The sequence below is a fragment of the Syngnathus acus genome, chromosome 9 (assembly GCF_901709675.1).
Source record: "Syngnathus acus chromosome 9, fSynAcu1.2, whole genome shotgun sequence".
Classification (NCBI taxonomy): domain Eukaryota; kingdom Metazoa; phylum Chordata; class Actinopteri; order Syngnathiformes; family Syngnathidae; genus Syngnathus; species Syngnathus acus.
Window position 1 is genome coordinate 11,473,110 of NC_051094.1, and position 27,995 is coordinate 11,501,104.

General features: G+C 40.0%; 1 protein-coding gene across 5 annotated transcripts; it reads left to right on the forward strand.

Annotated features, from left to right (window-relative positions):
- The first annotated feature begins 44 nt into the window (after positions 1-44).
- On the forward strand, positions 45-27,995 carry mvb12bb (multivesicular body subunit 12Bb). 5 transcript variants are annotated; one of them, XM_037259361.1, is made up of 12 exons: positions 70-145; positions 366-408; positions 1,267-1,362; positions 4,411-4,506; positions 5,849-5,939; positions 6,860-6,989; positions 7,677-7,787; positions 11,861-11,902; positions 13,056-13,117; positions 22,840-22,895; positions 23,621-23,680; positions 27,094-27,995. In XM_037259361.1, exons 3-12 carry the CDS (start codon positions 1,276-1,278, stop codon positions 27,133-27,135), a joined length of 777 nt encoding a protein of 258 aa, XP_037115256.1. In that variant the 5' UTR covers positions 70-145; positions 366-408; positions 1,267-1,275; the 3' UTR covers positions 27,136-27,995. The 5 variants fall into 5 exon arrangements, with proteins under 5 accessions (XP_037115255.1, XP_037115257.1, XP_037115258.1 ...); XM_037259360.1 differs by lacking the exon at positions 366-408 and having other exon boundaries at positions 45-145; XM_037259362.1 differs by lacking the exon at positions 366-408 and having other exon boundaries at positions 45-145; positions 13,056-13,110; positions 22,836-22,895.

Below are 27,995 nucleotides of genomic sequence, written 5' to 3' on the forward strand. Positions count from 1 at the left end.
CTGCCTTGTATTAGTTAATGATTTGTTAGTTGAGTTCCTGCAGGTTGAAGGCACAAAGTCCAAAAAGACAGCACTGAGGGGACGAAGAACCCAATTCCGGAGTATATTTTAACAGCCCTTTTACTGAACTTCAACACTTCATACAGTAAGAGCGACTTTATATAAGTACTGTATCTGAATATTCCACATAGAATTATATATGTAGAATAAAATGAAATGAAATCTTCAAGAACAGCAGCTTAAATCATTTCGGAAAGTGTAACATCAATACAATGTCTTCTTTTTGGCTTCAACTGGTCTGGTTAGACAGAGCCTTGAAAGGGCAGTTTAAATGCATTACATTTTGCCTCCATTTCGCCTCACAGTTAACCAACAATCCATTGCAGCAATCGTCCAATCAGTTACAATGTCAGTCAGTCAATATTTTTAGTTGCACATACTTTGTCTCACTGTACAATGACTTACAAGTTTGTTTCAAATTAATTTCACGCTATTGCCAATATGTTTCTCTTCTGGGAAGCTCGGTTAGCCCTTCAGAAGCACATCTTCCAAGGAGTCAAGGTTCTGAGTCTCAGACTCAAATTCATGTTACAAAGAGATCTGTCTTTCAATTAGTCAATTCGCCAACCTGTTTCATTTGAATAACGGCAGCAATCTAACATTTGTTAGGGGACAGCTGTTTCTGGAGTGAATCATTTAATTTGATCAAGGTAATTGGGATAGATTTTGTAAACATCAAGATTGAATGCACTAACTTTGTCAGTTAGTACAACAATGCTTTAAACCTAATTGAATAAAGTTGCATCAGAAACCTTTGCAAAGCCACTTACCCTGTAAAAGGCTTGCATACCCATTAGGCCAAAATTCCCTTAGACAGGGATAGATAGCAATTGATGGGACTTCCTTGAAAATATGTGATTGCTCGGTCTAATTTGTGACTTGTTGAAGTAATTGGGTAGTCTCAAAACGCTGTTTTGGTCTAAGTTGTCGTTTGATCCTCTGTTAGAAGGATGCTTTTTCTTTTACATCCCAATAAGCCTCATTGAGAAGTCGATATTGTGGCTTTCTGGACCTTTCAGCCAGGAGGAGCATTGTCCATTCACGGCCTAATGAAGCTTAATGATGCAAACCTCAATTTGTGCAACTGTCAGTCTACTTGTGCTTTTGTTGTGCCAATGTTTTTGTATTAAGCAAATATCTAATCCCAAGTCTCTATATGTGAAGAGAAAATATAGATAGTGTCTAATTTCCTCCTATTTCTATCAGAACATTATCATGGCAAATGACCAGATGCCAACAGACCCTATCACTGCAGTCGGAGTCCTTTCTTCACACAGCAAGGTTCCAGATGACTACTTTGTTGTAAGTAACTGACCTCTGGTCAAGTAAAGTTCGCAAACTAATCCAAGCATATTTTAATTGACCTTGCTTTATGAGCAGAACCCCACCTTACCCAAGTGGTTTTCTTCCAATGTACAATGCTGAAAGCAATTGATGAAGACATAAAATCCAGGGGGAAATAACATTTACCGTATTTTCCGGACTATAAACCGCTACTTTTTGCACAAGCTTAATAAGCGTAAAGTCCAGTGCAGCTTATCTATGGATTTTACATGTTTTTTTCTTATATTGTATGATTTGTGCATATTCTTTTAGCTCTCCATGCATGCCTCCTTTTGAAAACCCCACTGCGTACCACTGTTACCAGTTTACTCTTTATGCAGAAAATCAAAGAGCTGATTAACTCTTTTGCTCTCTGATTCTTTGGTGCGCCGTGTGTTCTCATCTCTGAACTTCAGCAGATCGCTCCAACACAAGAGAGCACAAGCCAAGATCAAACACTGTTCCGCTGGGATCCGCAGCTTTGCTCAAGTATGAGCAGCCACCCAACATCAAAGACCGTTCGCACACTCAGTCGTACTTTGACTCTCTGCAAGGGTTCCAAAGGGGATAGGGGTGCATTTCAAATTCGCAAGTATTTGACTTGTTACTCTCATGAACTCATTACTAAAATTTGCATTTATTTCAAGAGGCGTAAACATTGATTTTGCATTTGCCGGGACATCAGAGCTAAGAAAGACAAACTTCATGTCAGTATTTAATGAAGAATATGCAACTATGATAAATAGTTTTAAGAATCAGTATATCCTATTTCATCTCTTCTCAAGAGCATCAGCGCAACATACACTCGGTTTAATCCTCTCTATGAATTGTCCTTGTATGATATCCATTCGTTTTCTATATCAATATATTCAATCGCACATTTCAGGACATTTCAGACAAAAGGCCTCCATAAACATTACTGTACAACTGTAATTGCAGCTTTTGAAAAAATGAGCTGCAATTTCTTCTTTAAACTTCTGGTGGCAACTGCATAATGGCAATCATTTTACATAGGCATCTTCGATACCACTTATTTTTCAGACCGATACCAGTACGAGTTCCCAACTCTTGAGTAGTCACCGATACTGATATTGATACGACGAACCGATGTCACGAGTTCTCCTAATACATAAAAGATCAACATCATATATCCCAGTTAAGCATTAAAATTGGGTGAAATTTATTTTCTATTAGCTTTATTTTTAGATGTATTCATAAAACACATATTTTGTATAAAACACACAATAATATGAATTCAAATAAATGAAATGAAACCATTTGTTTAACATTGCATACCAATGAGCTTACCATTTAACCAGAGTTTTAGCAACACAAGTGGGTCACCAATTTATTCAACTGTGGCGTCTGAGTCTGACTACTGGATGACCCCCGCGTAACGACATACATTACTGAGAAAGAGAAGTGTGATACTAAGTGCACTTTTATGTCTAGCTGTGCGTCTCAATGCTGTTTGTGTCAGTCTCCCGGGATCGTTCATTAAAAAATTCAGCATGTTTCCATGTCTCTGTGTTCTTGAAATTTAGGGATTTTGCAGTTGAAACAGTCATTGCTTTTCAAAATCAAGAGACTTCAGTGACACCTTTGACATCACAAATAATATTTTATTGACTGAGCACTTTGTAGGTACAAAGAGCAGCTATAAGAAAGTGTTGGAGAACCACTCCGCATTGTTTCTGCCATGGCTAAGCAGTTGGCCTTTCACATTCAAGCTGTGTCGTTCTCGAGCTGCCCCCGCCTGTTGGCAGGATGATGCCTGAGGTGCCTCCTAAGAGGACCGTGCCCTCATTACTCTTCAACTTGACTTTGGGTTTCACAAAACTAGACCTTTGGTTATGCTGACAGAATGCTGTGACTACTGACCTGGAAAAAGTGGCCAAGACGGCTTGTCTTGTAAAAAAGAGGAAGGGTCTGTGATGTATAGGCTCCTTCTGGGACTTTTAGTTGAAGTGCTGTTGGTGACGCCCAGCCAGGAAAGAGCTCGCTGCTCATCTAATGTTCGCTCTGTCTTTCTCACCTCACTATTTCTACTCCCTGCATCAAGTCACCCCCCTCTCATCCCATCTTCTCTGCGGTGGTTTTGCATGAATCTCCCTGTGCCACGATTCCCCCACCCAGTCACCGGGGTCATTCATCATTATTGTCAAGGGGGGTAATGCGTGTGGGTGGGTGCAGAGATCTATGACTTCTTCATTTGAATGAACCTCATTAGATTGACTCTTCTTTGTAAAGGATCCCTTTAAAAAATAACCCTGGCAGTTATTTAGGTGATTCTCACATTGTAGCCAATGGAACATGACGCCTCAACCAAGCATATTTGCTTCAACGATAGAGGAGTCTGCGGGTTATATTTTATTCTGCACAACACACGGCGATGTCGTTTAGGACCTTGAGCTTGACTTGTGGCGCCCAAACGCTGTCAATATGATGCAATCTATTATTCTTACTGCATGCGTCAATCTTTTATAACTATGAATGAGCCTATTATACAAGGACAAGATGCTCCTTTATTGGGGTGTAGCCTCATTTCTGCACACTCGTAAAACTGCATTCTATCCTCAGCAGTTTACTGTTAGAATATTTGTCTCATTAAATACTAGGATGCATCCACAAAAAGGTTTAGAGCAGGCAAATCTGAAGGTGCTGTTTTCTTATCTTACCTGTACCTCACTAAGGGGTTACTACATTTTAAAAAATATACATATATAATCCTTATTTTGCTATGGAAGCACACAGAAGTATGGTTTCCTTATTAGAGCGGATTGTTGTCAGGGCATCTTTAATCAGCCTACTCCCAAGGGATGATATTTTTAGCCAGCTTTTTGGAGGCTAAGACTCCTTTACCCATGCAGGGCTCTAATGAGATGGAGCCCTCGTGCAGGCAAGCATTAATTAAGGACAGTATGCAAGGCAGAGACAATAGCAACATGCTCATGGCATACATACATTAACTTTATCCCACCTCCTGATTTTTTTTCTCTCTCCTTGTTTTTTTTTTTTCCAATGTAGGTAGCACAAACAACAGATGGCTCAGATGCCGACCTGTGGAAGGACGGCTTATTCAAATCCAAGGTCACTCGCTACCTCTGTTTCACCAGAAAACCTGTAAGTGGTGAAATGTAAAGTATCACTTTCTTCGTGCAATCAGAATTTTGTTAGTCTGTCTGTTACTTTAGGAGAGTTGTATAGCCAGAATGTTTTAACATGCTTTATTTTAAAGACGCCAATGCTGGTTTGATTTTATTCCATATCATTTATTAGCATGCATATTCAAAATGTACAGTACCGCATTGCAATTTTGTTTTGTGTCATTGGTCCCCTTGGCCTTGTTTTCTTATTGAGGACATAACAATGAGCTAAAGTACAGCTCGTTAACTATTCATCATTATTCGTTCAAAAGTGTATCTGTAAAGAAAATAATGATATGATTACTGAACAGGAATTAATGTTTTTGCTAATCACAACCAAAAATCATACGTATATTTGGTAGGTTGGACAAGTTTAGTGCCCATGGGATTTGTATAGTATGAAACATTTTCTACAAACTCTACATATTTACTGTTTTGACAGGATTCTTTTATTTGCAGAATGTCCTCTAACATCCAGACAACGTGGCAGCAGCTGCCTCATGCCCAAGTTCAATCTGGACTACTGGCTAGTGTATAGCATACAAATAGCCCTGCCCTTGTTCCTGTTTTATTATCTTAAAATGTGTGTCCGTGTTGTTTTAAAGACTTTGACGCAAATAAAACACGACAGAGCTATCAACCAAGGCTATTTTGTCTGCCAGTCAGAGGAGCCCCCACTATAATTGTCTATGACAAAAACAGATTCTGTAAAATTATCCCTTGAATTATATGGGTGGGAAGTAAATAGTTTGTGATTTATCATACTCTGGTTGAAACTAGACAAACCCCGTTTGTCACGTCCTGATGGGAAGAAAAAATCCTCAGCAAAAGAGGCAAATACAAAAAAGGCTCCCATGCATAGTAATAACGTTCATCCATATTCCTCCTTAAGTCAGTGTAAAAACTATGAATAAAAATATCTCTAATGGCAATGACTGTCAGGCAACTACAGCAGAGGAATCCAGCCATCAAGTCACGCTTGGTTCAGCCTACTGTCTTCTGCAGTGGTGTATTATTGCAATTTATTATGCCCCAAAATGAAAATGTTAAGGAGTCATGGAAGAGTCATGCTTGAAAATGTCAGATGACACAGTGCCCGAATGCTCTCAGACCAGCATCCACTTTCTCTTCTCGACCCATATATTGCACAGCTAATGGCTAAAACATAAATAAAACACAAACAAAAATTCAGGGGGAAAAAGGATACCGTTGACGCTGACATTTTCTCCCCAAAATGAACCATCCTTTTCAATTCCTGGCCCTGCATCATTATGAAGGCTGACTTTTGCATCACTGACTTCTGATTCCGTCTCTTACAGGGCCCTGATGTTGTTGTGGGTGTAAAGTTGATCGACATTAAGGACGCATTGCCAGAGGGCTTCATCGCAATACAAGAAACATTGGACACAAGTAAGAAAATAGACAATACAGACCCCAGCCTAGTTCCCCCTTCTTACTCTCTGACCAGCTCAAATGGAGGGGGTCGCTTTGCTTGAGATTGTGAATGTTTTATGGGTGCAGGTTACCTTAGTTTATGGTAGACTGTGGGAATAAAATAAACATTTTGCCCCAGAGGTACAACACAAGAGAATCACGAGTCATTGTTTATCTAAGCTGGAGCTGTGCTTTTCTTTATGAGGGCCTTATTTATTTATGTATTTATTTGGGAAGAGGACGAGTGCATGGGGGTTATCTAATATTAATGAAATGCATTCCCCAATGCTTTAGTGCTTTTTGAGTGCTATGTATTTCCCCTTCACCATCCATGCCTTGGAAATGTAATAATATTTTGGTGAGTGGAGCAAGGACAGCTTGTTTATTATTTTTATTATCGTTCCATTTATGCTGCACTCACGGTGTTGCTGGGGAAATAAATGAGACGAGCACAGAAGCAATATACAGAAGGATGGCATTTTTTGTGAGAAAGAAGAAAAGACATTAAGTTCTGTTTGTCTATGGTGTAATTTAATATTTAATTACTTTGTGTGGATCTATGTTTAATGTACTGTACATGTGGGATAACCTATGCGTTTCTTTTCAGACGAAATCAGTTTAAATACCTGTCGTGGAAGAGTATTCTGTTGCTTCTTAGCTCTGAAATAATATAAATGATGATAGTAGCGTTTTGTTTAATTGTGTTCACATGGATTATGTGCCAATGTGAAGTTTTTAATTTGATTGAAGCCAATGTCTCTCAACAACTACAGGCCAAAAGTGAGTCAAACTATTTAGTTCGAAAGGAGTTTGAGGAGAAGGGAACTATCTTGAGTTGTTTTGGGGTTAACCTATATGATAACAATTTCTGCCTGATACTTTGTCTCCCTGATCAGAGGAGCCTGCCATGAAGAAGAGGAGACTTTGTGTGAAAATGAGCCCACGTGCAGCTGCGGATACGGCTGTATTTGACTTCCAGATCATTGCCAAATCCAAACAGCATCTTGTCCACTACACCAGCATGGGGTACGTTGCTGACCAATGCAAATCGGTAAAAAACAATTGTGCAAAAATAAAATGGCATGCAGCGGAAAGCGTCATGACTAGCGTGAAAATGAAGTTGTGTGCAAGGAGTAGATTTACTTTATTTTTATGCAGTAATTAGAGTTATTAATTATTATTACTGAATTCATTAATTGTGCAATTATTATTAATTAAGTAATTAGAATTATTAGTTATTATTACTGTAGAATGATCATGTATAATCTCCTGTTTTGGCTGAAGCTATCTTGAAATGAATTTTAACTGTAAACTCTTGGTTGTTCATCACTACTTGAGCTGCCTATGCTTCTGCATGCATTGTGTGCAGGAGATGAAATTGAGTTGGAAAATCATGACGTATTTTATGCAAGTTTGACCATGGTCCTATACATATTCCTAGAAATTCCCACCAGTTCCACCACATCGCTGTCATTACTGTTGGAGTAAACTGGCCAGTAGAAAACGATCAGAAAGGTGTAAGGAAATGCCTACTGTACTCTGGCCAGTGATTGTGGGTTGGCTAGTAAATTTACAGGGGTGGCAATGGCCAAGTTTGAGATTTCAGCTCACCGTCACAATGATAACAACCCGACATCGGATGATGTAATGATGCTACATCTGTAACAAGATTTGAGTATTTGCTCTGCGTATAATGTCTCCATTATTTTGCAGTGAGATCAATAACATGGGCTTATGGTATCGAATGGGAGAGGTTCCTCATCTGCAGTCATCTCAACAGAGATCCAGCAAAGTTAATAATGGTGCCCCTTCTGACACTGAGAGGTAATATTTTGTGCAATTAGTGTCCGTGTGATTTTTTGCCTTCTTGTTGAATTATTATTTCATGGTCATTGTTGTTTTATTTGTCATCATTTTGTCATATATTCTGCGGTGCACTTGAACAGTTCCAAAGAAAGGTAGTAGCTGAACACAATATTAGTGAGAGTCCACTTGATGAAGGGCAACATGCCTTGATTGAGGGCTAAGCACCTACTAGTTGTGGAGTTCCCAGAAGGCAGAGAAACCGGCCACTTTCTGACTTGGGCAACAGCAGTGTTGTGCACACAAACAGCAGGAGAAGTAGCCTGAAGAAGGAGCAACAGCTGCAGAGGAAGGGAGGAGCACGCCAAGATCTTTGGCATGCTGGAGTGTGCGTGTCGGCTCTCTGCTCATGCTGCTGGAGCATCCTCTGCCTCAGGCTTCACAGTGAGCTCCAAGGCAGATAAGCTCAATTATTTATCGCAATGAAGACCTGGGGATTTCCACTGCAAATTTTAAATAAACAGCTGAGACCCTGTCACAGTGAGCTTGGCAGATAATTCTGGTATGTTTGCCAGAGCATGAGGCTTTTTGCTTTGCTATCATTTGCCGAGCTGAGTAAAAGCCACATAAAAGCTTCACAGTGTCAGAGACTGTTCACATGGCCATATATTTAAATGAGAAGAAATAAGTAAAGTGAATAAAAGGCCACAAATTCAGAGCCACTGAGCAGGCGTCTGTGTGCCTTTACAACGCTTACCTTGTCATTCTCTGCTCTTTTGAAGCCCACTTTCAAATTGGTGAGGATCAGAGGTTGGGATGAATTGCCCCTTCAAGCAACTCACACCCCCTCCGATGCCTGCTGAGATCAGAGGCTGCCGCTTTTGGATTAACATTCAAATTCATTCTGCACGCTCAGTTTTCTTTTGTGAGTAATTCCATCCATAATTCACTGACACATGAGAACAGGACTGTCGCCAAACTCCTTTGACTATTTATCAGGCATATGTGCAATAGCATGTAGAGAAAACATCCTAACATGCAATTACAAATATGTTTGCAGTCATTTGAAAATCACAGATTATGAGTACTGACAGAGATTTATTCACAACTACTACTCGAGTCATTGCTTGTCGAAGACAGTGTAACTCGACAGCATTGTTCCATAAAGTATTCTTGACTTTATTTATATTCAGCAACAGGTTTACTGCCTGCTTACAAAATTTCATAGTGCCTCTTCAATTAGGGCTCTCAACAATGAGCACAAAACCTTTTAAATGGTGAACCCATCCATCCATCCATTTTCCGAACCGCTTAGTCCCCACGGGGGTCGCGGGCGTGCTGGAGCCTATCCCAGCCGTCATCGGGCAGTAGGCGGGGGACACCCTGAACCGGTTGCCAGCCAATCGCAGGGCACACAGAGACAAACAACCATTTGCACTCGCACTCACACCTAGGGACAATTTGGAGTCTTCAATCGGCCTACCAAGCATGTTTTTGGGATGTGGGAGGAAACCGGAGTGCCCGGAGAAAACCCACGCGGGCCCGGGGAGAACATGCAAACTCCGCACAGGGAGGGCCGGAGGTGGAATTGAACCCGCACCCTCCTAACTGTGAGGCGGACGTGCTACCCAGTGCGCCACCGAGCCGCCCTAAATGGTGAACCATCATTTTTTATTTTCAGGATCATTTTGTAGGCTTGTGATCATTCCTCTCAAATGTTAATCTGCCTCAAGCTATCAATTATGTTTTAATGGTGTTAAGCTTCGCCAGGCCTTTATATGCATCAATGCTGGGTTGTTCCATTTTTTACTGATATTTTATATCTCACCAATTAGTACAGGAAGCTGAAGTGAAATGAAGGATGAACTGCAACAGTTAGTTCTTATTGGCTCAGGCTGTTACACCATATTGAGCCACTAAAATGTTTAGGATGCAAAGCTGTTGAGCTTACCGCTGTACAAATGCAGGAGCAATTTGTTTATTGCGAGTAATGTATTCACAACTGTGGCTACATTTCAAAAGGCATTTTTTTCATGAGCAGCGCTAGTCCTGATAATCTGGATACGTTGCACTTTTTAAAAGTTTGGATCAAGTTAATAAAAAAATATTTGTTTCCCCTGAACATTTTGTAGATATAGGCTCTCTAATCTGAAAACAAATTGATATAATAAAATAAATAATTTTACTCATTTTACTAAAAAATAAATACCTAAATAAGAATTGTTTGAACAGAGATCTGAAAAAGAAATCCAGTCCTTTTGTGCCTTTTTATTAGGCTAATAATGATTCTCATATTGCCCTATCATCCACCTTAAGTATGATGGTAAAACAATGAGCATTTGAAATATCCTCTACCACTTGTATTTTTTTCCTTCCCACAAATTTTGCAGTTTGTGTGAAAATCACAAGCACCAGCCACTGGCCGCACTATGCAAGCAACCTTGAAATGTGTCCAGTAAAGGTGCCCTCCATCCTCTTTCACTCATCATTCTTATGATCACATTTCCACTTGTTCTCCTGATAAAACTGTCATTGGTAAGGCTTTTATCTGACCCCGCCAGTCACTGATTGCATAAAGTAGCCTTGTCCTAATATTACAATTGATTCTATTTCACTTGGATTACATTTTTGGATGTTCATTTTAGCCCTGTGTACACAGACACCTTTTAAATCAAATTCGAGTGTGATATAAATGTCAAGGCAGAATATCCCCTTTCTTTCCATAGCAAAACATGACACTTTAAGAATCATCCATGTCAGAACTGGCATCTCAATACATCTGGATCTGGCTGCCTTCTGCCTGTGACACTCACATTGTAGTATTTCAGCATGATATTCTATCAGCTTGTGTTGCATACTGATTAGTCAAGACTACCTAATACACCATACCGTTGAGAGAAAACGACACCACGACTGCATGTCTGTGTTTCTTGACCGAAATGTATCAAAGCTGTTGAAATTCATTCCCATTTAATTTGTGGCATTACTTCGTTACTTTCTGAAAAGTTGCGAGAAGTGACTCAGATCAATGCAATGGTTTCTGAACAGTGCCAGGGATGATTGATTGAATGATTGGTGAAGATCGCTCATACGATTAAGCCACCAGATTTTGAGAGTGCCTCTTTGCAGCCTCTGACACTGAGCTTAAAGGAGGATAATGACGGCTGAGACAGCAGCACCTATGAAGCAGCACTGTCACGTCATAGAGGAAGGTGCGGAAATGTTTTCACAGGAGAGGCTGGATGTGTGTCAAAACAAGCGCTTTCTGCTTTGTGTCTGATGCCACTTCCTTCATCATCTTGCCTTTCTGCCGACTATACCACCTCTGTGGCCACTCTTTTCTCCTCCCTTATTTATCTGACATTGACAATACAGCAGCATGAAGAACATTGTACAAAAGATTTAAATGGCAACTGCAAAAATACTGAAGTGGACTTAACAGCTGCGGTAGCGCTAAAATGATTCTCTCTTGGACATATTTCGTGGGAGCAGAAGTCTCCCGATCGGTGTTGTAATTGGGTAAATCTTCCAGGCTGTGTTCCCGGTTTTACTATAATTTGATGAGGAACTACACTATAATTGAATTTTCTAATTAATTAAGAATATGTGTCAATATGGCTTTCTTTGACTGAAATGAGGATTAATCGTTGTCAAAACTCTAGTGGTTACCATAATACAAGTCCCGACTCTGTTGTTGATTAGTAAATGCACTTGCCATGTTTTTGTTTTGGCCATTAGTTGTCTAATTGATTTGCCATATGTCGGTCTCTCCAGTGCACCTAAAATTGTATTTAGAATATTCCAATTTGGATTGAGACGGCCTTACGATGCAAGCAGATGGCAAAGGCAACCCTCGAGATTTGTTTTAAAAAATCTCCGTGTGAACCCATGAATTTTTCCATGGCGAGTGTAATGTCTTCATTTTCAAATGTAAAGCTAACTGCCCCCATTTCCCACTTCTCTTTTTAGTTTATCATGATGTCACTGGGTATTGACTGACTAAATCAAACACCGACTCCTAAAAAAAAAAAAACAACATTTAAACCTTTCACCACCACCTCTTCGGTGTGCTGAATTTCTGTGTGATTTGACAGATGTGCAGCTTTCCTTTCAGCAACGGAATCAACCTTTGCACGGTAAAGACATCTGCAACGAATATGGCAATTGTCCCCACAAGATTGATGCCAACCTTTTAAAAATTCACCATTGCTCTGCATTCAACATGGCCAAATGCTAATGTAAATGAAGGTGGTGGTGGTGGTGGAGGGGTGGTTGACCCCTTCATTGCAAAGAAATCTGAGTTGTGAGTTTCAACTCATGAATGCCACTTAAAGGCAGTCGAAAGTCTTGTTTTATTGCCCTTGATAGAAATTATTCTATTTATTTTTCTCTTTGGTGAAGATAAGTGTTCCAGAGGAGCAATTTGTGTACTGCTCCGCCTTTCAACTGAAGAATTTAAATGTGATACCCCACCCAACTAGCATAAGACTGCTATCCACAAATAGAACATATATGTTTTATGTACATAGAATGTATAACTTAAATTAACAAACAAACAACTCTGTATCATATGCCTCCACATTCTCCCTATTTTTATAGCACAACAGTGACTTCTGCAGAATCTTGCTCGCCTGATCTTGCATCACGTCCAATGTGTGTGCGTTCTAATCATAGCAATTCCCACTTTAATGATATAACTGACTACTTTGCGTCATCATTATGAGATTGTTTGTTTTATAGCTGCTGTATTCTTTACCTACCTCGGAGGCACGTCATGTTTTGCAGCTCTCTTGAAGCAGTTTTTTTTCTCCTCCTCACTAGCTGTGGATTTATTGATCCGTAGGGGTGAAGCAGGGGGTGTAATTTGTGATAGCTTGATTGATGAGGATTTCAATCTTATATGGTTTGTTAACTTCAACTGCCCACAAAGTGCATTCAGTGCTGTTTTCTGTAATACAAGGCCATGAAACGGTAAAAGCAGACTTCCCTTGAATAATGGAATCCCGTGGCTCCTCCAGACTTAACAAGATCCTGCTCTAAAGCCCTATTGAAGGTCTGTGCAAGCCCGCAGGCAACTGATGCGGGTTAAACTTTTGCCTTATTTTCCCCGTTTAGACTCAAACTTTGATTTTGCAGCTCGGGTCTGTCTTTTAGACTGAGACACTTTAATATTTCTGCTCCATATAAACCTACAAACCAATAAAGGCTATAGGAATATATTTTATTATGGCATTCACCAAAGGATAATATTGGTGGACTGACATGGTATTCTTTTTTTCTCTCTGACAGCAGGAGGACCATCAGCAGGCCAACCTATGAGCCCCAAAACTGTGGCAGCGTCACCATAACAGGTAAAGCCTCTCAAACTTACATAAACCATTCTGTTGTCACTGTAGTCCCCTCCACAAAGACACTTAGATATGGAAACTCAGACCAGCAGCTAACAAGAGAATCAATTAAAAAAAAAAAAAGGAAACCAAATAACCAAATCAAATGAAATAGTTTTGTGGCATTGTGGAAATCAGAGTATTTACGAATGCATAAAGTGAAAAAAGAATGGTGCAATACGTATATACTGTGTGAAAGTATTTAAAATGTTGCACAAATGCCATGTGCAAACTTTCTAATATTTTCATCAGGTTAATGCACAACTACAGTAGTAGTAGCATTAATTGAATGTGGAGTAATGGAGAGTACCACTATAACAATAAGCCCACTCCTGCCCCCGTTCCCAGTTTCTTTGTACAGTAGCTGTGTCATTTAGGATTTATTAAGATAAACCAAACCAGAAACCCGTTATTGTTAAGTCAGCAACACCAATGGCATAAAAACAACGCTGCATTTACGTGATAAGGCTGTCTTCTTTTTTTACATTGTTGATCTGCAGCTAAGAAACTTTAACATATGTAAAAAATAATAATGATTCAATTGAAAAAAATAATTATATAAAAAAAAATCCATTACATAAATATTATTTACCCTGCATTCCAATATTTAACAAAGAGACATTAGGAATTCAACCAGGGTGAGACTATTACATTTTAGAGGCAGAGTCGAAGCGATACAGGAACCTCCGACTGGAATCTGCGCTCCAGCCTGAAAATTGTGTGAAGACGAGGTGAATGAAGCAGGCAGGTTTTTATCTAGCTGGAGAGAGACACCATGTGGTGAGGATTCCTCCTGCTATTCAAGCACAGGCACACCCAAGCTTTTGTTACTTTTACCAAACCTCATTCGGATATTTTCATAAAATATAAATTGCAACAAGAAATATTTATTTTCATAAATTCAAAATAAATCATCAATTTTTGACCCAAATTATTTCGATCATCATGGTTCATGGGGAAGCTATGCACCATCCCAGGTGACAATGCAAACCTACAATCCAGTTTAATTGATCATAAAATGAATATTGGAATAAGTCATGATGTGAATGCAAGTTAAGACGAATAAGCTCTAAATTGTGTGGCTTCAGAATGAGAAGAAATAGAGCAAGTTTCAAAGGGATGTGAATGACAGTGAAGAACTAGCACAAACTGTGCATACGCTTCACCACAACCGTCATTTATCTTTGGACAAAAAGAAGCAGCACATCTTTTGTTTGTCTCACAGCATCAAAATGTGACTAAAAGAAATTAGCTTCATTAACAATGAGATTGCCTTCAGACTTTGTGTGACCTTCTAGACAACAACCTATTTAATTCTTAACTGTTAGTGTGATGGTAGCTCTTCTATGTGTGTGTGTGCGTGTGTGTGCGTGTATGTGTGTGTGTGTAGGCGCGTGGGAGTCTGTATGTGCAGGCTGACAGCTGGCCAGGTTCGAGTTGCTCTAAAACCATGTGCGCTCTGTCAGCCTCGTACAGGCGCCTTCTTTAGGATTGATGAATTGCCTGCTTTCTTGATTAAACCCTCCGTCACTTCCCAACTAAACAAAAACCCCAACACACGAAAGAAAAGCGAGTTGAGGGGAGGAGAGGTAACATGTCTGGGAAATGTGTCATCAGCAGTCACATTGTGTACAGATGTGATGTGCAGGTGCCTTGACATTTATTACCAGAATATTAAAACCTCTTCGCATTCACTTCTTTACCCCCTTTCACTTGACAGATCAAGTTAATTTGAGGAGTTATCAACTTTTCATAGCAACTGTATGCTTTCCTGTGCTCACATCACTTTGATCCTTACCTTCCCAATTAGGTCTGTTATGATGGAAAATTGTATGTAACGAAACAATCCAACTGTCAAAGAATAATAAATTCAACCAAAATTAAGTGTATAAAACTTAGATAACGTAGAGAAAGTAAGTCTGCTGCAGTGTTCAGCAAACATCCACCCCATTTACAAAAAAAAAGTGAATCTCATGGAAAGTCATAAATTTGCATATCTGTCTTATTAATCAAAAATAAATCCTGACATTGGCCCTCATCTAGAGTAATATGGAGTGCAATTATTTCCCGATCCATTAGAGGAAGTTCAATTAACAGACATAAGACAATTCATCCTTCAGAGGAAGAGGAGGAGAAAAAATAGAAAGCTCAAAATTAACTTGGGTTTGCAAAATATCTTGACAGCGTGTCAGTGATTTCTGAGTCTCAGGAAACAATATTAGAATTCTTATTAAAGTGTGCGCATCTTCATTTAATTTGCAGCAAATAATTGGAAAAATGCAATGGCGCTTTCCAATTAAGGCTCCACTCTATGCTGTTTAATAATACCCTCGTAATATTACAGCTTATGGAATGACAGGTAAGTTGGTGTATGAATAAAACATAAAGCCCTGTAATAAGAGACAGGAAAAAAGCAAGACAGTTGTTGGGGTGGTTGGGTGGGGGGGCTTTTAAATGCTCAACATAATTTGCATATATTAATCTCCTCTTTTCAGCCTTATCAAATATTCCACTGTATTTGAAGTTAAAATAGTCATGACAGGCAGGCGTAGGCTTCGTTTTTCCAAGGATTTATAACTTGTATAATTCTGGATCTTTAATAAGTCAATATGACTGATCCTCTGAGTTTTGTGGAATTTGGTTAATTGTTCCAGATGGTGCTCACTGATTAAGCAAAATTACTTCCTTTCTTTTCTTTCCCCCCCAAACTACATCATTGTTTGATTGACTAACTTGGAGAAAAAAGATTATTTTGGCGTAGCTCTTTCACTAAGAGGTTTCTCATCAGGTTTCAAACAAAAGTTCCATCTTATTTTTGCTGTGTGGGTCCGAGCCAGGCTGTGCGGGGGAGGCGATCATTTGAGTCCTTCTCTCACTCAGCGATAGATTGCATATACTGTCGGGCCAATATTTTAGAATAACACAGTTATCTAAATTGAGGAATTAAATAAAATACAACCTCTAGCTCGTGCCAGAAAAGCTCTTATTAGTGAATGTCATTCTCTTCTGTCTTTTGTCACCTTTTTTTCTGCACGGGATTGTACTCCACTTGCAACACGACTCGGGCAGCCACAGCTCACTGACATTCTGTTTTGCGTCAGTTAAACTGAACTGAATGAATCATTTATGGAAGTGTTATGGGGGAGGTATGGGCAGATTTACTGCTGCGCTTTTCGTTTCGATGGAATAGGATTTCTATGAAATCAATCTTGATGTTTGAAGTAATGCCAGAGCTTACATCAAGACATGAAAAGAGCGCTCTTAAAATCCAAGTTTTGCCTCTTAATTTTCCTGGTCAGCAAAAGGCAAAGCAGAGAGTCATTTTGTAGGACAATAGCACTTGCATCTAATAATTATTTGCGCGCACTATAGTCAAAATCATGTTCGAAGCTTTTGTTAAAATGGAGTTTAGCATCTAAATTACAAAACTTTATTTATTCTTCATATTGTCATCTCTAAGCATCTTGTTTTGTGAGGTATAATATTGGTGATTTTCTAAGTACCTTACGACAGTCGTCAGAAAAATAAAAGACAGTACTTTGCTCTGTGTTTGTCTGATTAATGTTTTTTAATGTTTAAAATGTATTGTGAATTGTAAAATCATAGTTCAGTAATTTTTTTAATTAATCGATCCCCATTTTAATCTTGGAAAATTATGAACATTTTGGCTAACTACATTTAATGACAAAAAAACCCAAATGATTTTAATCTGATGTTACCAATAAGAATTTGTGCACCAATCACGTATTGAATCTTAATTGTTTTTTTGTTTTTTTAAGTTGCTCATGTATGAGTAAGGGACCAGCGGTTCAAACATTTTGGTCCCCTTTAACTGTTAAATGACGGACTTTTAAATGCCTGTAAGGTTTGCAGACCTTACTGGAGTCCCGAGGCTCATCCCTCATTGCTTTCTATCCATGCCTGAGATAGAAGCAGAGCTCCATTAGTTCCGGTGTCCAGACGTGGACAGTCTCAATGGATGGGCCTGTCATGGCTGCCTCATTTGCCTCATGTACAGCGGGGTTTGTTATCACACATCTAATTAGAACTTGATAAAAATATTTCACAAAGTCCAGTCATTAAATATAGTTTAAGAAGATTTATGATCAAATATGCCATTAAATCTTTTAATGGCTCTGCTGACTTGTTAAGTTTGTAATGAATGATTTTCTAATACATTGATGCGATTTTGGAAGCACAACGAGAACATAGGGATGAAATCGCTCTGGAAAAAAGGCAACTGAGAATCTCGGAAGTTATGCTGAAAACTTCTCCGGCAGGTGTAAAAGTTTGCTGTTAAGAAGTTCAAACAAGTTTACAATTTTATTCGTACCGTAAAGGCACGGCAATAACTGTCGGAGTTTTCTGTTCTCGGTTTTACATTTTCAATGAACAGAGCAATAAGTAAACCCAATTGTGTTTCGATATTAATAATTATTGTTGCCGTTTTATCCTGGAGAAAAATCCTGTTGTTATTAGCATAATTAATGACAAATGGCGCAACTACATTTGTGGATTGGCGTTGAGAGATGATAAATTGGTGCGTGCCCAGGTTAGTGGCTGCCAAGGAGGCCTCTTTGGCTGTCATCCCTCCTGCTTCCACTCTGGCACCGTTCATTACTCACTGCATGAGATGCCACTTTACATTGCCTGGTACTGTGAGCATGGAGAACTTAATAACGCCAACCACAAGCATGTGGGTCCCGCTGTTCCACAGTACAGAGGGCAAGTTGCTCACTGAGTGCTCAGGGTTGTGGAGAGCAGGCTAACCCAAGTAGCTGCACTGATCAAAAGGACTCACACATCAGTCACTCATTCAGGGGAACCATAACCACATGAGTGAGTGTTCACCAAAGGTAGGCCTTTCTTGTTAGGCTTTCTGGAACTCGACACATTCCTTGCATCATTACTGGTTAGTTTGCCCGCAGAAGTGCTAATTAAGAGGGGATTTGTGTAATTGTGCCGTCTGCTGTGTCCCATCCGGCACATGCAATTTAGTGTCAGCCCTCTGCCAGCTTTAACACTTGTCCAGAGAGGCGTTGCCCATTTATACAGACATTCAGCTGCACATTTACCAGCGGCCACAGCTGGGGATCGGTGCGGTGCCTTGCAAGACACAGTGTTGCTGGATGCTGATTAAAGTCTGGTAGTCCGTTTAGTTTCACAACAGCGAGCCAGGGACAAGAGATCATCCAGATTGAAAAATGATTGAAAGGGTTTTGTTCTACTTTTGTCCCATGAAAATTAACGTATTTCACTCTTTTTAAATTCAAACACCATTAGTGCTGCGGTTTTCGAGTTTCCAAACTTACCTCATCCTCTGAGCGTGAAACTCACCATAGGCTCTGCCCACTTTCTGGAAGATTGATGGGCCAGAGTCCATCTGGGACTGCCTCCTGGCTCCCTTCCTACATCCCGATTTTTAGAAATGTGTGTCTAAGATGGAGCGGTAAGTGGGCCATTCTACACCAAGTTTCTTACACCTCTCAGGTGGAAAATCGATTTCTAATTTAGCATTTTGAATTTGTAACTGAAGTGCTGTGGATGACTGCATATTTAGTGAGGTATTTTATTATAATTACAATAATAAAATGTTCAATAATTGCCCCAAAAGTTTTCTCTTTATTAAACCTTAAAGTGCAACATTGTGTGTAAGCATCGTAATAGACAAAAGGCTTTTGTCGATTACTATTCTTTAAAATATGTCCGAAAAGCCCCACAAACTTAAAAACAAAAGAAAGGAATTGATTAATTAGACAGTAACCATATGCATTCTCATATGTGAGCTGATGCCCCAGTGGACATATAAATAATATGAAATGAAATGAATAATTCACTCAGTAGATAGAGTTCCCATTTTAGAGACTTTTCCTTGCCCCTCTATTCCGACAAGAGGAAAACAGTGGAGCGATACAATAAAAATAATGGATTTGATTGAGCCATGGAGTCATTAAAAGAATCTGAAAATAGCAACTAGCTATCATCTGTTCTCGTAGCATGGGTCAGGAGCTCTGACACCTCCAAAATTCCTCCTGTCAGGGTAGAAGGCCATTTGTATTCTCTCTCATTAGGCAATTTGACTAATGACCTGCCGTGGCTACGGAGCTACTGAGGGACCCGCAGCCTGGCACTCTCTCGCTCTCTCAGCAGCCTGAGCCCACACCCTCCATTGGAATGGCACAGATGGCATGCCCGGGCGACAAAATAAACTACAATATGTCTCCGAGATGCTGTCAGGCCTGGGCACTATTTCTCATGTCAGAATGCGGCTAAGGGCTGTGAGTGGGCATAGGGGGGTCCTCTTCCAGCTTACTTGGCTTCTACTCACCATTATCTGCAGAGGTGACAGAGAGCCGTATACTCTGCAACTAGAATAGCATTTCTGTGGTCTGCATAAAGAATCCCCCTCAATTTGAGAGTCACAGTGACATGAGAGGCAGTGCATTGTCTAGCCAGGCTACACATGGAAAGCAGGCTGCGTCACATTGTTTGAATAAAATAAATATAGAATTTTCTGAGCAGCTTTACTTGTAAATTTGCCTGATATAACACGCATGTCAAACTAACACTTCATAGGACACTCATTGTATTACATTGAAAGTTTTTTTTTTTTTTACTTTCCCCAATACTTATATGCAGCCTATATCACAGTACTTTGGTACAACTAGGACAATGTTGTATGTACATTTCCTATTTAAGAGCATCGTGGTAAAGCCATATGTCCTCCAGGTGGCCAAGGCGTGCACACCAGAAGGAGCAGCACAATGAAGGAGAAAATGTGATGAAATATTTTTAATTCTATTTAATGTCATGATTGTATGTCTTTAGCCAGTATAATATAATGTCTTGGTTTCTGACTAAAACGCACATTACAAATTTCTGGGTTGCTTTTTGAAGAGCTGGAACTGATTAATGGCTTTTCTATACATATCAATGGGGAAAGATTATTTGAGATACAAATGTTTTGAGTTTTAAGGGTGGTCGCAGAACAAAAGAAACCCCTAACGTAACATTTTGAATCTTTTTTATTCTGGTCTTGGATCATGAGAACAAAACACAACACCCCCCGAAAAACAGATCCTTTTTCATCCAATTCAGGGTCAAGTCAGAATCCCCCTGGAAACGCTACGAGACAGAGATCAATGCGGTTGTGTTGGATTAGTGAAGTGTAAAATAAAAGTTCATCAACATTCCTAGAGCTTTACCCGTAAGATGTGGTCGGGGTAATATGGGTCATGCTCAATCAAGCACGCATATTTTCCCATCAGTCAGTCTCTGGGTGCAACACTATAAAGTGTGTGTGCGTATATGTGTCTACCGGAGCCCTGGAAAGCCAATGGTGCGTTGCGAAAGTCCTGGGCGACAGTGCATCCTACAACGGAGGGGTGAGGGATTAGTGCTCAACCTGGCGTTGGAGGGAGCCCTTCCCGCCCTGAAACAGCCATTCATCTGTGCCCAGGGATTGGAGATGACAATGCAGCCATTGCTCATCGCACCTGACGGAGCCATTAATAAGGCAATGATCCACACGGGGCCTGTGCTGACTCCGTTCTTTACACTACAATCACTCAAGCCATGGGGTCCTCCTTACTTAACGCCACCTCTCTGCTCACTGCCATGATCATCACCATCATCACAGTCACCGCACCAAAAATCTGAGGTGACATTTTCCTATTGACTGCTCTCACATACTCCACATGCCAAGTAACTACCCAATCCCTCCATACTTTGACACGCATAAGGTAATGGACCATAGCATTTTGAGCAGCTCCAACATGCTTTATAATGGAGTTCCTGGCCAGAAGATTGTATTTACATTACTTTTGCCCTTTGTGTTGGATTCTGCCGTGGCGCAGATATCCATTTCTTAACACCAAGTCATCTTCAGCAGCTTTTCATTCATCTGGATGTAAGATAGCCCTACTAGTATGGATGGTGGTGGAATACAAAGTGAGACCCGGTTTAAATGTAATAAGGAAAGTCCCTGGCCTTCAGTGCCGTGCAGCCATCTGTCCACGCCACACAGATCCATCAGCCGCTGCAATCTCAGTACTCCATGGCCGCCTATTGATTCAAATGTATTCCCTCCCTCTCTCCTCTCTCAGTGACAGCAGTAGTGAATGTGTTTTCTCTGTTTTTTTTATCTTTTTTTTTATTAACTTAAACAAGTAATCATATCTACAAGGGGTTGGTGATAACACACTTTTTGTATCCCATACAATATCGACACTTTTTCTTGCAATTTCATCAACACCAATACTGATATTAGTAATGGTATTTTTTTCTGTCAAAATATTATTAGACATACACAAAAAATACTGGCCAATAGTTCCAAATACTTTAAATATTGTAATAAGACAAAACAACCAAAAATGAAATTATTTGAAGCCCTCTGAAACGTTTCTGTGATGAAGGGCTATATGAACAGATTTGACTTGACTTGGAAAATATTCAGTAAACGTTGCTAAAACCATTACGTAGCAGACTACAGCTATTACAGTAAACCTCCGCTATGTCACGGTTCAGTTTTTGAGGTATGTTCTTATATTATTTTATTTTGTTTATTTTCTTTTTTTCTTTTTGTACACTATTTTTATCCAATGCTCTTGCTTTTTCTCAATATATTTTATTTTGCTAGTCCTAAATTGTCCGTTTTTTATTTTGCTCCAAGAAGGATTGAAATTTCCCCAGTCGAACCTGCCAAAGGGAGGCAACATTTTGGAATTTCCTATAAAGAACCGCAAAACCCTTAATCAGGAGCAGCTTCACTTTACACTTGAAAATTAATTTTTCTGTGCCGAGCGCCTTTAAAACACCAGTTGGACACTTCGCCTGCTGATATTTGGGGCCCCTGTCAAAGCACTTTGCATCAAGTGTCGTAGCTCTAGATTTTTAGTTGTCTTATTTTTATTTTATTCATTTATTCATTTTAATGAGGCCAAGCAGCTGCAGTTTTTCCTTCAGTCTGAACCGAGAGGCTTTGTATCTCTTGTCACCTCGTGTTAATTTGTGCCCTAATGTTTTTCTTATAAACAAAGACCTGCACTCTAGCCTGACAGTGGTGACACCTTGATTCCAGTGCAGGATACAGGCAGTATTGGGTTACACCATTAATAATCAACTGGCAGCCATCACACCATTTTAACCACGATCATTATGATAAAGGGCATACACTTAATTACAGGCCTGCTTAATTATAGCTCTGTTGAAGCTCGTTTGTTTGGTCAAATGCTAATTATACCACCGTGCTTTTGGCAAGTCCTCATTTCAATCTACCTTTTTTTGTGAGCTGAACGCTGAGGCTTATTTTCATGCAAATTTCATATCCAGCGTTTTGTCTTTCTTCTTTCAAATTTTCTGTGCCGGGTGTAAGTGTGTCTTTGTTTGTGAGGTGAACATCTCTCTGACAAGACAAAATCAGGAATAATCAAGAGTAATTAAAGTGGAAGAGGGTTGGGAAGGGCTGGGTTGGAGGAGAGAAGCAAAGAATAAGAAAAGGCTTTCATCTTGTCTCCATAGATGGGTAGGAGGGGAGGTGTCGAGGGGCCTGGAGATGTTGATAGCTTTGTTGCTTCATTATGCCACATGTACTTTTGTTCAAACTTTCAAAATAAAGGGAAAAAAATTGTCAATTCTGGTCTATAAAGTCACATTTTAAAAGTACTTTTTTATTTACTTTTTTACAGCCATGGACGATGTGCCCTTTGGGGTCGCTCAGCGATTTTATGATACATCAAAAGAGGTAAAATCATGTTAAATTTTTCTAGTAAAAATCACTTTAACCATAGCTATAGCCAATGCACAATTTGAAGTCCAGAGGAAGACTACTGTCGTGACAGTTTTATTTTGTAACCACCCATTTTATTACAACTTAACTTAAAATCCATCCATTCATTTGGTGTAACCCTTGCCATGTCGGTCACATTGACACAGGCGGAACTTATTCTTCACATGACATTAAATTTGTTTTCAATTCATACAGACATATACACGCAAATGCAAACATTTGTTTCATCTGATTTTCTGACTCATTCCCTCACTTTCTCTTCTCCCCATCATCCCTCTCCACTGCAATTTCCATTCCTGCAACCTCCTACTTTCCTAATTTCTAGATTATCTTTTATTTTTCTCTTATTTCTACTCTCCCGCCGTTCTACCACTGTCTTTTCAATTCTTTTTATCCATACCGCTCTCTTTCCTGTTTCTTTCTTCTCTTATCCCTTCATCTGCTTCATCTGCTTTCCTTTCCCTTACCCTGAGTGATGAATGCATGCACTCAGGCAGCGCTGGCTCAATGCAGTCCATTTGGCTGGCTGGCGGCGGTTGTCACCATAGCCGGTTCGTATTGACACAGAGGGAGAGGATTAAAGATTTTAAGCATGCTTACTTAGCCATGAGCCTAACCGCCATGTTCCTTGTGTTCCCCCCCTCTTCTCTTCTCCCTCCTCTCCATGCTTTTGATTTCAGATGCAGCAAGTCAATTTAATGGGCATTACGATCAAATCCCTGGCAGAGATCGAGGAGGAAGTGAGTAGAGGCTGCAACGCTCGGCTGCAGCTGCCGCCGCTGGCCCAGAATGCAAAGCAAACAGTCTTGGGCTTGTAATTAAGTGTCTGAGACAGCGAGACCCTGTTGGCTCCACTAAGCCCCAATTGAATAAAAGCATGCCCTGGCTAGGCAGCCATTCCCTCTTAAAAGCTTTGTCTACTGTTCCAAAGCCCTTGACTTTTATTCCCTAATTCTTCTCCCAAACAGTTCAATCAAGCTTCCCTCGGAATGTTGTAGGTTCTTGAGGTTTTGATCTTCTTGCAGGGCTCCGGGAAAACATGAGCTTGCGTGGAGAACATGCTCCATTTCCTCTCCACACTGTAGCCTGTGTGTGTTGTATAGTGCAGTACATGGGTGTGCTTTAAATGGAGGGAGAGCCCCCCCACTCCCTTCTCTCTCATTAGCACGGTGCTGTGGTATGTGAAGTGCCAGGAAGTGACAGACCACTGTAAAAGAACAGGTGCTGTTGGGTTTGAGATGTGATACGGAGCAAACACTCCCTCATCAAACCAGGTGTCTGTTCTGCACTCTGCCTCTGTCTTCTGTCACAAACTATCCAAATCACAGTCACCATGCTGTCATACGGTCATCTGATTGAAGCTCACTGTCAAAGTAGGCATTAAGCGTGTGCGTGCGTATGTATGCGCACTGTGAGCGTGTGAGCCCAACCAGGTTGCTCATCCTATCCGTTTTCTCCTCTCCTTCCACTACTCGTCGCTCCCTCGCCTCCTTCTTTTCTGTTCAGCGGGTGTGATTAGCAGGCGGACACATGGTGAGCTGAGCTGGGGAAGGGAAGGGCATGAGAAATCATTAATTACAGCCGCACTGGAGCTGATGAAGTAAATGTGAGATAGTGTAACACGCTGGATTTAGTGAAGTGGACGACAGCACAAGATTAATGGCGTGGCCTAGCTGATGAGGATGAAGTCGCAGCTTAGCTTGATAATTAGTTTGCAAGTGGAAGCATCCCTCACAATTGTGTTATTTTTACTTCTAGCTTCCCCTTGTTATTATCCCAGGATGATATTTACAGAAGCAGAAGAGAAATATAATTAGCGAGACTTTTTACAAAACATAACACAAGCTGTGCTTTTCATAGGAAACTAGAATAGCATCAGAGGAACACAGACCTCCAACAAGGCCAAACAATACTTCTTTGAATCATTGCCTTAAAAGTCCAAACCCGTTTCACTCTTAATTTTTTACTTAAATCCATTATGCGCCATAAAATTAATTAATATTTGTAATGCCCTAATAGGTAGTTGTGATAATTATCAAACATTAATGTGCATTTGCTTCATTTCAACCAACATAAACTCTGCACTTGTTTTCTGGCATCAGAGATGTTGGCTCATTTGACTGTTGGCGTGTTCTTGGGCCTTTGAGAAGATTATACGGTATTTGATTGGAAAAAAAATAACATTGCAACTGTCTTCTTTTCTCATCCAAAAGTTGTTACTCCTTGTACGTATGACATCCTTTGAAACAAGTGGCACTTTGCCTCTAATTGCCTCTGATTGTAACCCCTTTAAAAATATTGATGCTTGAGAGTAATGTGCTCTCTGACTCTGGAATGCTGCAGCCGCAACTGTAGATAGGTCCATTTCCTAACTGGCATCACTTGAGCTATACGTCTAAAATGATGTTGGTTCCAGCAATTAGGCATTCTTTTCGGTTCCCAATTGACTGGCAAAACTTGCGGATATTATAATTGCTCTTAGCCACGCATATCTAATTTGTGTCTTTTTAAGTGTTAATTAGTACACAATTTAAAGTGACGTCTTTATGTAGTATGCTCCACTGAAAAATGTCGGTGGCGGCCGGCTTAATGATTTTAGTTTAGGCAGGGAGTGTGTGAAGATGCAGAAATGTGTGTGCACACATGACAGGATTTTCATTAGCACCTATGCATGATGGCCTTTCAGCGTTGCTTTGGGAAAGTGTAGTTTCTTCCGATGTGTGCTAGCAAAGAAGAGTGCAGAAGCACTGAGGTAGACAGTGTGCGCGTGGTGTGAGAGGGTGCGCTCCAAATAGAGGTGAAATTAATGAAGACAACATGTCACATATTTTTGGCAGTGGAGCAGGAACAGGAAATGAAGCTGGGCTCGTCTGGGCGACTGCCGCCCATGTTCTAGTGTGTCACTGTCCTGTCAGCCCATGTGTAAAACTGGCAGACATTGATACATGCTCGCCCCGATAACACCCCATTCCCCCATCCATCATCCACACAGACTCACCCACATCTGAATACATGGGATACATACATAGCCTACATACATTTCTACTGGAATTATTTATTTGATGTGCCAGCAGTTGAAACTGAATTCTCGCGCGGTGGAGGCCTGAATGACGCCACTCACCGAGTTGTGATATGTGACAGGTTTTGGGGGATCAGTCAAGTGGATGAAAATCAAAATGGGAGGTATTTAGACAGGGAGAACCTGCAATTCAATTGATAAAATGTGTGCGTTTGCTTTTGTTAGGCTTGGAGCGTTTAGTCTAGTGATCTTACAGCGCTCTCTTGTGTTTTGTTACAGTAGTACAACGGTTTGGGGCAACGTCACATTTTTCAGAGACACGTTCAAACACCCTGCAGCATGTTTTGGATTGACATTTTTGTTTTTATATTTTACATATTAAATAGAAGTTTGTGTGTTTTGTGTTATGTGCATTTTTTTTCATCAGTCATTTAGATTTGGGCAATAAAGTATAGAATTCTGACCTAAAGAGCTATAGTACTTAATATCATGACCTTTAAAGGGCAGTGATTTTCAACCACTGTGCTGTGGCATGGGATAAATTCCAGTGTGCCGCAGGAAAATATCCAATTTTACTTAACTGGTCTGAAATTTATCATTTATTGACTACAATGACATTGACGTATACATAAAGGCAGAACATGTAAATGCACTTACAATTGTATTACTTTTACTATTCAATTACATACATTTGAATGACTCCCCCGGCAAGTGTATCATCAACTTTCAGGCCTGTTTTATTGGTAGATTTGTAGGAATCGAGATCATTCGTGTTGTATAGGCCTATTTTTGTGACATTTTTATTAGGTTGTCAGTAGTGGAAATACAGCATGGCTCAGTAAAATGTTGGGAGACACATAGTAGAGTGATGTCACCAGAAGAGGGCAGTAAAACGTTTTTTTCCCCCTTCCCGTTCTCGCTTCTGAGTATTGTACTGTTGAAATGAACAAAAACATGTGTATATATGCACACTCCTTACTGTCGTGTTTCATCTGAATGAAATGCTCATGCTATTAACTCAAAATAGTCGAAATAATTGTCTGCTAATCGGATTTGAGTGTCAAAGTGCATTGAAGCACTTGTTCTCTGGAGCAATATGTGTTCACTAATATCGTATATTTCCTCCTCATGCAGTTCCACTACAACTTCAGCACAGAGCAAAGCATTGTGCTATAACATCCTCTGGATTCCTTCAACATGATGGGACCATACTGTGGACAAAAGGATCGTCATTAAGTGATAAAAGAGAAAACATAAGATGCATTACTGTTATAAAAGCTGGCTGTGTACAATGTTTAGATTCAAATGTATTTGACAATACGCCTTTGTAAAACGTGAATATAGTGAAATGCTAAAAAAAATATGAATCCAATTAATATCCATTTAATGTGGGTATTTTTAAGTTGGCTGAGATTTTGACATTTGGTTGCCTCCGAGGGACCAAAACGCACAACAAACAGACAGCTCTCAGGGGTCTGCATGTTCTAGCAGAAATATATTTCCATCACAAAGTTCATCATGCAGTGTGCAGAACGAGCGAGCAGAGCTCTGAGGCGCTGTGCCTTTACCCCAGACGCCCATACTTCAATGCAGTGACACATCAACTGAGTCAGCTCTTAAAGAAAATCATTCAAATATTATAACATGTCAGCTCTGATGCACGGCATGCCTTTTCCTACAGTCTCACAGACAAACTTGTGAATAAAAACACCAGCAGTAAAAGTGACCAAATATGCAGTAATTTATGGGTTACAGTACACTGACACTGACACACCCAGTGTCATGTAAAAAGCTTTGTTTCACAAACAAATGGGAATGACATAGTTTTGATTTTATTTTGACCAACTCACTGTGTCTCATCCATGTTGTTACTGTAAACTGAGTATATTATATGTACAGTAATACCTCTCCCTGGTTTAATTTTATGTGGCTGAAATATTTTTGAGCTTCTCCCTGAAGCTGCACAAGCGTCACAGAATGACATTCAATAGTAAAGCAAAAGGTTCACACAAAACAAATGGTCAGGGGGGTATCGT

Excerpts from the sequence above, each read along its gene's own strand:
- mvb12bb (XM_037259360.1), top strand. The coding sequence starts at position 1,276 with ATGGCAAATGACCAGATGCCAACAGACCCTATCACTGCAGTCGGAGTC. Across the intron at positions 4,507-5,848 it reads TCTGTTTCACCAGAAAACCT|GGCCCTGATGTTGTTGTGGG; the intron begins GTAAGTGGTGAA and ends CGTCTCTTACAG. Across the intron at positions 7,788-11,860 it reads GCCCCTTCTGACACTGAGAG|ATGTGCAGCTTTCCTTTCAG; the intron begins GTAATATTTTGT and ends GTGATTTGACAG.